The sequence below is a fragment of the Centruroides vittatus genome, unplaced genomic scaffold (genome assembly GCF_030686945.1).
Source record: "Centruroides vittatus isolate TY-2023 unplaced genomic scaffold, ASM3068694v2 contig_1832, whole genome shotgun sequence".
Lineage (NCBI taxonomy): Eukaryota > Metazoa > Arthropoda > Arachnida > Scorpiones > Buthidae > Centruroides > Centruroides vittatus.
The window spans coordinates 816,889-830,084 of NW_027121128.1; the positions used below are offsets into that span (position 1 = coordinate 816,889).

General features: G+C 29.9%; 2 protein-coding genes across 2 annotated transcripts in view; both read left to right on the top strand.

Moving 5' to 3' along the window:
- Positions 1–13,196, top strand: part of LOC136969961 (transmembrane protein 268) — a 364,695-nt gene that overhangs the window by 156,882 nt on the left and 194,617 nt on the right. The window lies entirely within an intron of this gene.
- The window catches only part of ida (anaphase promoting complex subunit 5 ida), a 38,075-nt gene that overhangs the window by 5,108 nt on the left and 19,771 nt on the right, over positions 1–13,196 (top strand). The window contains exons 6-9 of the mRNA XM_067264270.1: positions 24–87; positions 158–259; positions 2,282–2,475; positions 8,513–8,594. Of these exons, the coding sequence (XP_067120371.1) occupies positions 24–87; positions 158–259; positions 2,282–2,475; positions 8,513–8,594 (442 nt within the window). The remainder of the gene's footprint in view (positions 1–23; positions 88–157; positions 260–2,281; positions 2,476–8,512; positions 8,595–13,196) is intronic.

Genomic DNA, 13,196 nt, shown 5'->3' on the forward strand with positions numbered 1-13,196 from the left:
ATATCTTTATTTATTTTTTTTAGAGAATTTGAAGATAATCAAGTTCTTGCTTCACAAAAACAAGCTGAATTTTTTGTTGCTCAACAAGTAAATAGTTAATAATAGTAAATCATTAAAATTTATTTGAAGAAAATTTGTAATAAATTGAAAATTTCAGGCTGCACTCTTACAAATTAATGAGAAAGAAGCCTTATCACCACCTCATCTACAACAAAAAATTAGAGAATTGTTAAAAGGAAATCCAGAATTAGCTGAAGCTGTAAGTAATCCAATTTAATGTAATATATCACTAATTTATATTCTATTTAAAATTGTTTGCCAAATTTCAACCCAATCGAAGAAATTTTAAATACACAATTTTACAGTTTTTTTTATTCTGAATTTTATGTAATAACATAAATTTATATTTTTGTTGTATATCAGATATCTAAATAGGAATTGGAATCAGTAGCATACAGTTGGATTTAGGAATCATTCAATTAATTTAATTTGACTATTTAATTAAGGTTTAGTTTTGGATTCAGGAAAAATATTTAATTATTAAGTTAATAGAATAGGAAAGTAAAATATCAAAAATAAAGATATGGAATCTAATAAATAAAAACATAATTTTATTTATATATTTGTGGCAATGTCACATATGTTCGAAGCATTGTAGATATGTTTGTGTTTGGATTGGTGGTGATGTCGACTTTCATCTTTTCTCTCAACGTTTCAAGAAATTTAGTATTGTTTTTATTTACATACTCACTAAAGAATCTGTTCCATCATATTTTAGAGAAGAATTTGAAAGACTAGCTAATTTCTTTCAAATGACCATAAAAATTTACTTTAGTAAACAAATCTGTTTATTTTGTTTTTTTGAATAATTTAACTATAAAATTCTTTCATTTATTTGGGAACCAACTAAATCAACAGTTTAATATCCACAATATAATATATTATTTATGAAACATAATTATAATTATAGCATTATAATTGCAATTTCACACATTTCATTCCTAATTGAATGTAATTTTTGTAAGCATAATTAATTAATTATTTAGAAGAATTTTCATGAAAAATGTATGTATTTTTTTTCAAAACTAGATTTTTATGATTCGACAAGAATAGATTTTAGAATCTATTCTTGTTGAATCAAAACAAACTCTTGAAACAACATAAAAGTAATTAAGAGATTTTTGAAAATGTTTACTTAGGTAGTCTCTACGGTGGCACTTCCAGTCGGCATCTTGTTTGTGAATGTGACGTCCACAAACAAGATGACAACTGGCGCAGCTACTAACTACACCAGCATTCAAATAAAACACTCACTGTTGACATATTTCTAATTTCTTTTCTTCATTTTCTTCAGGAAAGAACAGGGTTTGGTTGATTCTTTTGTAAATTCAACTTCCTTTGTATTTATTTTTTCAAGCAATGGGTAAGATTCAAGCTCTAATTGAGGAGTTTCACACCACCACCAGAATTGTCGACCCCTTGCGTGATATTCATCTCTGCCAGTCAGTTTTTAACACTTATTAGTCTACTGCCTATTCTACATGCTTTGCATTTTTACATGTGTAATAAGACTTATTTATTTATTTATTTTTGTTTTTGCACTATTAGATTGTATTATCTTAAAATCAGCTCATATAAATTGTGATTGATTGAACTGTACATCTGCATGTTAATTGTTATACCAGTAATATTCTGTCAGTTAGTGCATAGCTTACTTCTTTTATTGACAGTTGCAGATAATTTTTAAAATTATGTGACTAGCTTTTATATTTTTGTTTATAAATATATTCTAAGAAAAAATTTTTAAGTAATAGTCTATTAATTATTAATGTGAAGAAATAGAGTAGAACCTCAATTATCCAAGGTGAACCTCTAACTCAGTGCTTTTTAACGTTTTTCAAATACTGGCATCACTACTTTATATCAATGTAGAGTTATTGAGTTTTTAATACCTTTAGTAATATATGTAAGAAGTGTTATGGGGCTGCTTGGTGCTATATTTCACAGCAGTGGGGCCCACCAGTGGCTAAGTAAATAAAACTCACTGCACATTGATATTGCACTAAACATATAGTACTTTTATTTTTATTACTAACATTTAGTGTAAAAGGTTGGCAAAATTTATTATAATAAAAATGGTGGTGCAGCCTATGCAATGTAAATTTAATTGTAATGTGATTAATGAAAGTAATTTAGAAAGAATTTGAAATATAATTTCTTCATTTGTAATTTAATGTTTTATTATAATATAATTATATTAAATTTTTATTTATTATTACAGCATTATTTAAGTTTTTTAAATAGCCTTCGAGTTATGGAATACTGTGGTGCCATTGAGAATTTATATCATCATTTCGATAGGAGTGTTCATATTCATCAGGACACTAAATTGAGTTCTAATAATGAGGAAACTGATCGAAATTTTCGTTATGCTGCATTGAATCTTGCTATTTTACATGCCAAATTTGGACACAAGTAAGTTCCATTAATTTAATCTAATAATGACAAATTAGTTATTTATAAAATTTTTATATATATGCAAATAGGAGGGCTTGATTGCATTTGAGTGGGGAGAACCGTGGGCAAGTCGATCGGGGTTTGATTTCCATATAAGAATCAGTGAACAAACAGGTTAACAAATAACAAACAGAAGTTTAATGAATATAATAAAGAAATACATAAAGGAATAATCTATTGCTATATTGATATCTAACTATGTACTGTACACCTCTAAATATCAAGAGAGAGTTTACAAGTGATGGGATAATACCTCTAGTTGACCGATGTCTTCGGTCCAGTTGGCGTGAGGAGATTCCTTTTGGGGATGGAGATGGAGATGGGCTGGAGGGGGTTGATGGACGGTACTTTGCTCCACACTCTATGTGGGAGGCTGTTCCTTTTATGGCAGTCCATGCAGAGACTGCAATTTCTGCCCTTTTTATTCTCAGTTTTCTGCAATCAGTTGTTCAATATTTTATCATATGACGGGATGCACAGATGAGTTAAACTGCCAGATATTTGTCAAAACTTTGCAATAACATCTCTCCACGGGAAATCATCAGTCAAGAAAGGAAGTTTGATTTTCCTTTTCTCTAACTTTTTCCTTTGAAAGTGTAAAAATTTGTTGTTTTTAATGACTAAATAATAATTTAATTTTTTGACATTATTAAACAGATTTAGTCCTCATCTCCAGGATCTCACATAAGTAAAAATTTGAAATAATTATTTATTACATGATAATTTGTTTACAAAAAATATATATTTCTTGATAGACTATACATACAAGATGAGTCCATATCATTGGGTTCTTTTGCACACTATTGAGGCAATAACAGTTCCATGGTGGGGTCGACTTTTTATTGTAGGCTACTCGTCTGCAACTAAATGCAAAAAAGTTAAAAAGGCCTCTAGCGGGTAGCACAGTTAAAAATTAATAACTACATTCATCCTGGCAATTTTTTAAAAATAATAATTTGTCTTTTATGAAGTTGGATTGTTAAATTAAAAACTTCAAAACATTTTAATTTTTGGTAATGTAAAAATAGAGTGAAGAAAACCATCTTCTCTCTAATTTTGAATGTTGTAACATTCAAAATTTACAACAGTCAATAAATACTTTGAATATTACAACATTTTGGAATTTTTGTCAATATTAACTACGAAACAATAAACTATTAGATTCAGCAGTTTGTATATTACATGTGAATAATTTTGTGTTATAAAAAAGTAATTATAGATTTTGAAAATAATAATATGAACAAAGTGCTTTTGTGAGAATCAGCACGTAAATTATTTAATTAAGAAAGTAATATCGACAAATTATTGTGAGAAATTACATATTGTTTACAAAAAGGGAAGATACAGTGTCACTTTTTTGCTAGAGAAGGAAATCCACTTCCTTTCACACAGGACCTTATCTTCAAATTTTGACGACCATCTGTCTGTTTATCCCTCTGCATGTCATCACACATCCCGTTGTAACCGCAGATCATTTTATACTATTGGTTGAAATTTGGGGATAGAAAGGGCAATTTCTTCCAATCGAGGCAGTTCCCGCAGAGTCCGAAGAAATGATAGAAGAAGGGTGCTTGCCATAGGAGTCTCTTGCCCACATATTAAACATGTGCGCTATAAGTTCCTGCCTAGATTCTCATCCTCCTCCCAAACTTCCACTGCTGCCGTCCTGCACATCAACATTTCATCACCGACCAGAAGAGGACTACGTTCTGACCAACAGTTGAGGTAGTATACATTTCAATATGTGTAAACACTCTCTCTCCCGTGCGAAGATGTTAGGGTTTAATATTCTCTAGATATATATTTGTATTTTATTGGTTTGTTTTTATTAAATCTCGTTTGTTACTTAATAATGGTCTTGTTTCTGAACTCAGCTCCATGTTCATGTCTTATCACTTACCTATGGTCCCTCCCACTCGGAAAAATCTTTAAAATTACACAGTAGCGTGCCTAACGTTCGATTTAAACTGGTGTCGGGAGCCTGACAAGGAGAGGATGATCTTGGGATTGCCCTATCTCCCATCTTCTCTAACTTACAATATAACACCATCCTACAACCCTGTAGCCAAGTCTGATGGACTTGATTGCCGACTAAGTGATAAAGAGTGATAGCGAAACTTTTTTTAGAGCTGTGATTCATCTTCAGGGTTTTGTAGTCCTTAAAATTACAAATTTCCACAATAAATTTCTTTAAATTCTCCACAGATCATCAGTTTCAAAGTCAAATATCCAAACAAAACAAATACATTTAAAAAATCCCATTTTCCTAACAGACAAACACAATTCAAAATCCAATGTATAAAGATGCACCGATTAATCAGTGAGTAATTGGTAATCAGCTGTATCAGCCACTTCGCCAATTACTTGGTATCGGCCATTTTCCCAATTAATTGATTTTAATAATTGGCCAATTTTGCATTTTGATATTTTTGTAAGAATGTTATGTATAATGCTAGTAATAAAAAATAATAAATTATCTATTATATATTTATTATTTATTACATGACAAACTGAATATTAAGAAAATTTTACAATTCAAATTATTTCTTTTATCGATACATATAAGGTATAGTATAACCTATTCAAAACTATCTCTTTTATTTAAAGTTTAAACTTTAAACATATAAAACAAATAAAAAATTAATATTCAAACTGTAAAATCCCCTTAAATTGTAATGCAAAAACATGAGAATTTCATCATTTTCAGGGCATAACTTATTTCTTGCCGGTTCATAAATGTTACCTCCAGTGCTGAAAATTCTTTCACTTTCAATGGAAGATGCTGGGGCACTTAAATATTTCATAGCTATTTTGCTCAAATTAGGAAAAAGTTCTTTTGAACTTCTTCACCACAAAAATGGGTCACTTTGTCTTCGTTTAAGGGTTAAATGTAAATGTGTTTCTAATTCTTGATGAAAATGTTTGTTTGTTTGTTTCTTTTTTCTTTCTTTTTAAAAACATGCTCTTCTTTATTCTTTCATTTACCAGAAGCTAATTCATCAAATAAATTAGAAAAACTTAGAGATTATCCTCCATCTTGATCATCTCCAGAAGTAGAAGCTTCAGAATTTAATTCTTCTTGAGATTTTGAATTATCAACATCTTCTAAGCTATGAATTACCCATCTTTTTATTTCTTCTACCATATCCTGTTTTTGAAATTTCATTTTGAATCTTAGATCTAATAAAGATGACAAGCATAAAGACTTGTTTTTCATATATGCTGAAAATCTTTGTTTATTGAATTTTCTAGTCCTTCTATTGTGGTATTAATGCCACTAAAGGAACTACTACTCTTTACTTTTGATAAGAATAATTTCAGAGTCTCTATTGTGGCATTATTATTGTGGGAATTATTGAAGATGAGGTGGTTTCTCATTTTCTGGCTTCCACAGTAATTTCTTGAATGGTTTTAAAAGTAGAACAATTTTTTCAACGAGAGACCACTGATATGGGCTAAACGTAGGAATTTTATTATATATAGCATATGTGACAAGGGCTTTTTGCTGTTCCAAGTTTCTTTGCAACATGTAGTATGTAGAATTCCCACAAGTAGGAACATCTTGAATTAATTTGTGTTTCTGTAAACCTAACTAACTTGTCATGCAAGTCTTCCAATTTGCTTACAGCTACAGCAGAATGATTAAAATGTGTGACAATATTTCTATTAACTATGATTATAGTTTTCACATCTTGTTGAGAAAATATGCATTTGTTTAGTGTCAGCTGTAGTGTATGCATAAAGCATGATAATCCCTCTAAGTTTGCAATTCCTGATACCAGCTACCATATTTGCTCCAGAATCTTTTATTACTAAGAATATCTTATACTGTTCAAGAACAATGTTTATCTGTTTACTGATTCATGTAGCTGTGTGGGAATCTTCAAAGGAAACAATTCGCAAAACAGCTCTTTCCTGCTGAAAATCATTCTTCAACCAGTGGGCTGTTACACTTAAAAAAGGAGAATTGTTTGTAGTTGCTGTCCAAATATCAGTGGTTAAAGAAATATATTTTGTATCATCAATAGCTTTCTGAATTTTTAACTGAACTTTTTGAAATATATTGAGGATGATATTTTCAGAAAAATATTTCCTGCTGGGAATATTGTAATTAGGAACAATTTTTTTTAGCAATCTTTGAAATCCTAAATCAGACACAACAGAGTATGGCATGTATATCTACACATATCATTTCTCCAATCAAATAATGAGCTTTTTTGGATCATTGATTGTTTATATCCTACAATTTTTTCTTCTCTATTAATTGAGTTAAAGTGGCTTGTCTTTGGATATGAGTTTCCATTGTTACTGATGAACACCCAGCTTCTTTGGTTTCGGAACTTTCTCTTTTCATCTTTCCAGTTTCTTTTAAAAAGTGTTCATGATGACATTTTTTCAGATGACTTATCATGTTTGTGGTGGTAAAAGTTTTAGCATTTTTCCACCTCTCGAAATAGAAGCCTGGCACAAATTGCACTTGAACAACTTCTCGTTTTTATCTTTCTTAAAAAATTTCCAAGCAATATTGGAAGCCATAAGGGGTTTGGATTTAAACAATATCGAAGTTTCCATGTGTCAACAATTAAGTGTTGAGATTTATCTTAAAAATTTTCTCAAACAAAGAAAGAGATTGTTGATTTTGCAAGGATATTCAATCATCTTTTGTTTACCTGACTTGGAGGAGACGGAAAAACCAGGCAGAGAAAAAAGGGTTTTTTCCACGTTATAATTAATCATATAATTAACTCCAAGATTTCACACTATTAACACAATAAATTATTAACACTGGCCAATTAATCAGTATAAGCTGATAATGCATGGCCAATTAAATTGATAATTGGCCATTTTGCTTATCAGTGCATCCTTACCAATGTATAGTGCAAGTGTAATTTTTTAAAACTAATCATCTAATTTATTTCTTATCTAATAGCCACTTCACTGATGATAGTAGAACATTTAAAAAGTGATTCATGTAATGTACTGTAAAAACAAAGTGTTTTCTAAATAAAGCAGTCTTGTTTGATGGTACAGTGGAACCTTGCTTAACGAGCATCTTGCACAATGAGTATTTCGCATAATAAGCAAAACAAATTGTGAAAATTTGCCTTGCTTAACGAGCGATGTTTCGCATAATGAGTGATGAGGAGAGGGGAAGTCCCGAATTGTGCACATGTGGCATGCTCTATCAGTCTGTGTTTAGCACTCGTTCCGCTAGCATCTTAGTGTCGCTTATGATCACATATTTTTCCAAACTTGTGTTCGCACATATTACTTATAAACATCAACAACCATAGCCCGTTATATAATAAACACGCCAAACGATATGCCAAATTCTTGGGTCATTAAATTTAATGAGCGATTCCAAATTAAATTTCAGAAACGTCTGAATTAAAAATTAACTATTTATAATTATTAAATTTAATACGAGATGGAAACATAACTGCCTACCTCTAGTGAAATTAATTAATTTCTAATATTTAATTATAGCCTTTACATAACCCAAGAATTTGGCATGTCGTTTGGAGTGTTTATCAACATATTAGTTGTAACTTTTTTTTTTTTTGTTTCTGCAAATCGAATTCTCATTCCAGGATGGTTCATTTTGCGCTAGAAGAAAAGATGATGTTATTTATGCTCCTTAACAGTGTATATTGTACAGTTTTTTTTGAATAAACGTTATACATAAAACATTTGAGCATTTTTTCGGCATGGAATGCATTATCGTATTTTACATTAATTTCTATGGGAAAAATTTGTTTCGCTTAATGAGTGTTTTGCATTACGAGTAAGACTCTGGAACGAATTATGCTCGTTAAGCAAGGTTCCACTGTACTTAGTTGAGAGTCAGAGTTCAGTGATTTGTGTAATTTTTAACATTAATTAAAAGGAATAATTTTGGTATGGTAAATCTTTCTTATAAAAAGTATTTGTATATTGATGCTTTTATATTACATGTGTGATAAAATATTTAATTAAAATTGATTAAATTTTTCAGAAATGAAGCACTTTCTGCTCTTAAAGAAGCAATTATGATGGCTCAAGAAGCTAATGATAATATATGCCTTCAGCATGCACTGGTAATTATTTTGATATTTTTAATCACAAAACATTTGACTTCTTATGTAGTAAAATTAATAAAACAACCTTAGAAATTAAATTCTTTTAATTATTTAACATTTTTTGAGTTATCTTTGGTTTTTGAAATATATTTATTTAAAAAATTCTAGAAAAAATTTAAAAAATATACAGGATAGTTATAATTAAACTAAAGCTAAGAGGATTCTTGAATGAAATTTCATATTTAAGCTATTGGAAATGCAGGGAAGCCATTTAGAACAAGAAATTTTCAAGAACCCTTCAATGAGAACTATTTACTATGTATTTGTAGAAAGTATAATGTAAGAAATTTTTAATTCAAAGTACTCCAGCAGGGGAAGAGATGGTGTTGTTTGGTACTGATCAACCGACAACATCTCTTTCCCTGTATCTATAAGAATATTTATATTACTCAAATTTATTCACTGAATTTGTTAAATGCAGGGTTCCTACGCACCTGGAAAGTCAGGGAAAATCAGGGAAAGTTAGGGATTTTCATTAGTTTTGGAAAAAGTCATGGAAAGTCAGGGAATTTGTCGAAAATTGTCAAAAAGTCAGGGAATTTGTCGAAAATTGTCAAAAAGTCAGGGAATTTGTCGAAAACTGTCAAAAAGTCAGGGAATTTGTCTCCTTAACAACCTTGTTGATTTCGTTTGCTGAATATGGCTGACTAAGCGTAGCCATCTGCAGGCGGCAAGAAGTAATGCTGCAATCTTTAATAAGAAAATATACCAGAATCCGTTTTGAATCTGAAATGGCTCTTTTCACCGTTCTAAAGCCATATAATTTTACAGTTGTGGATTAATAACAGGATAAACTACTATTATGTAATAGTGTTTAATTTTTAATTTTAATAATTCAGCAATTATAAAAAGATGAATTTGTTAATTAGAATAAAAAATAACTAATTAAAAATTAGTTTACAAACTTTTAAAACTTGAAATCGTAATTTATTAGATTGTTCACTTCAAAATAGCTAAATAGATCAGTAAAAATTCGTGATTTAGTTGTTTTTCACGTTTAAAACATTACTATACAACATAAAAAATTATAAATAGCTACCCGACATTTACAGTAAAATGCTGGTGCTGACTAGTAGTTTTTTACATGTGTTGTTACAACTTTCCTCGAAAAGAACTGTACTGCAAGCGTATTTTTCCCCCTCTCCTGTTAATTTCCGCAACTTCGATACATAGTTTAATAATTAGTTTAACAAAAATAATGTTGGGTAACAAATATCCACTGATTTTGGCAAATTTAGGCATCATACTTGTAATAGATATACTGTAGTTATCGTTTTGAAAATCATCTAGGTAATCCGATAGTTTAACCAATGTTAACTTGCTTATAATTAATTATAAATTTAAAAAGCTGGTAAATTTTTAAAAAATTAATTAAATTACTAAAAAATTAAAATAAATTTGATTATCTTTTGTGCGAAACAACAACAAAACAATTTTTATAGTTATGTTGCAAAAGAAAAAGATTTGTAGTTACGATTCTATGCGCTGAACTTCTATATTTTATTAACATATAGTTGTAATTTTGTTTGATGTTTATTTCTGTACACTCAAACCTGTTTTTGTGCGGTATATGAAAATTTCAATCAAATTGGAACATAATTGACTTCTGTAAAATTTTTTAAAACTCTATTGGATGTTTTCTATGACATCAAGTTTTTTCATTTTTTATTAAGTAAAATTTTTTTCTCTTACCTTTTTTTCGGTCCCCTCGTATTTTAATAGCATAAAAATCAGAAATATTGTGTTAAATGTGGACTGCAGGTGTGAAATTGCAGGCCTTGTTAAATGAAAGAATAACACTTTCTGCAGCTATATTTATCAAATAAAAGTATTTTTTAACGATTACTTTTAACTTTTTATATAGTTTTTCTGTAAAACCACTTTTTGGGAGGGTGTTTATTTCGTGGGAAATTCCGGGAAATAATTCCCGGCAAATTTTTTTAATGTTAGATTCGTATTTAAGTGGAAATAATTAATATAAAAAATAAACTTCTTAGAGGATTTTTTCCCCCATTAGGGATTGCAGAAAAAGGCCCAAGGAGTTAAAGAAGCAATTCCTAGTTATTTCGTACGATTTTGAGTTATTTTTCACGTGAGACTTTTTATGCGGTCCCTATTCACCGCATAAAAAAATACTTTTTGTGTTGCGAAAACTATTTTTTATAGCTACTCGTGCGTTTTTTTATGCGTTTTCTTTTATTTGGTCCTTATCCACCGCACAAAAACAGGTTTGTGTGCATTTATTTTATTTTATTTAAATTCTATACATTTTAAGAATCCTAATTTTCATAATACTATGACGTCATAGAAATACAAGTCTCACTAAAATAGAAAAACGTAAAAAAATTAAATTATTAGATGAAAAAAAAGGAATGAGTAAAAATTTTTTTATAGAAACTTGAGAAATAGTCAAGACATTGCAGCTCTCAAGATCGATCATTTGGATTGGAGTTGGATTTTCCATTGTTTGAAAAGACAATGAATACTTCTGTGAACTCGGATTCTTCGATCGACGTAAGTAAATCAGAGAATCCATTAGATCCCCATCATAAAGCGTGGGTGATGGTCCGAAACCAGTCCAGGAAACGATTGAGGGCTACCTTTTCCTTCCACAAATTAACAGTTACCTTTCAAAAGGAGGACTTTTCTAACTCAGGAAAAACATGAGTGATATATGTTAGTGCTAGATATCAAACAGAAATCAAATGAACTTTCCTTTCCGGATTGTTCACTGAACATTGCTCCGGATTCCACTACCACCACTATGAACTTAAGACAAGAAACGAAGACAACTTTAGCTATATTGTAAGCATATTTTTACAATAGACGGGTTAAATGGTAAAGAGGTATCTTCGTCCGTCTGTACCATGTTTCCCACAACTTATTAGTCCCTTGACTTTCCTGACGTTGGGAGAATTAACTTTATCCCCTTTATTTTCCCAAAGGGAAAGAGTCATTGTATCTCACAAGTGAAACGTGAAGTTTCAAATCTTATGTTCTAATTGACGTTTGAAATTATGTTAAACCTGAGGAAGGCTATTTAAGATTGCTGAAAACATTAGTTCATTTATTAAAATTTGCTATAAAAGTGAGAAAGATGGTTTGTGATATGATTTGCAATAATTATAAGATTTGTAATTAAGGGTTAAAATAGATAAATTTTGTCTGCATTCTTAAGAAAATTTTATGCAAAGACAAAATTTAATGCGAAATTAAATAATAAATAAAAATTATTAAAAATAATTATTAAAACTCTGGCCTTTACACCAAAACCAAAATCAAAATGGCGGCAACGAAACATTTGTTTTCTTTTAATGAGTTGCCAATTCAGCTAATTTTTTGCTAGATTTAGTGGATTTGTTAGAGAAGCTATAGTAAAAACTTACACCTATCCCTCTTTATATACAATCTATTTTTACGCCATTTTGAAATAATGTGGTTGACAAAAGAAAACTATTTCTTTTTTTACATAATCGATTTTTTTTATGAGGGAACAAATGCTTTATTTGAAAATTTTTAAATTTAACTTTTTGTTAAAATTATGTTGCTGTTTAAAAACAGTTACTCTTTTTGTTGAAAGATTTTAAAATTATGTGTTTCTAAGTCAAGAGTTCATTTTAAGTACAGTACAGTACTATTTGTATATCAAAGAATACTGTTTGTTGATTTTATGCTATCTTGTATTTACTAGATTTACATACAAATAATAATGATAAGTAATGATAAAATAAAAAGCTCATGTTTCATTTGTAAATTGCTTATTTTTTCATTACATTGAAGTTGTGGATTCTATCATACATTTTTCTACAGGATGTATGCATACTGTATTTTTTTAATGTGGCAGTCTTTGAAACGTACAACTAGGCAAAAAGAGGGATAGATATACTCAATGTTCGCAGTAAATAAAATGCTGTTTTATTATGTCAATATTCCATACTGTAAGAAATGTGAGGGTCAGGGAATTTGGACAAAGTTGGTCAGGGAAAGTCAGGGAATTCAAAACAAAAATTTGAGTAGGAACCCTGTAAATGTATAAACCTTTTAAGCCAATGACATATTAAAAACATAACAGTGTTTTTTGTGGTTATACTCAGCAATTTGGATGAAATGGCAAAACATGCCTTGTTATGTTTGCATTAAGTTTGGCCAGGGACTTTATACCCTATCCTCTTGATAGACTATCTTCAAGGTGACCTCAAAGCCAGAAATTATAGGGAATAAATTTGAAGAAAATGGAGGTCAAGCATATTGGAGATATCTAGTGAAGATGTCATGAAGTAGTTCTTTAACTGGACCAGTAGTATAAAAAGGTTTCTGTGGTGCACGAAGAGTGTAGTATGTGAACATTCTCTCTCTTTCAAAGCAGGAATCACACAATAACTGCAAAAAACTGATAGCTTCAGGCACCTGAAAAGCTTCATCTCTCCCACCCTCTTAATGTAATGATTAAATAAATTGGTTCTAGAATAAAATTAGAATTCCTTCTACACAAAACAGTTACATAGTCAAAATTCAATGGTTTTTTAGCTATGTTATGTGGATTCATAGACCTCATAATCT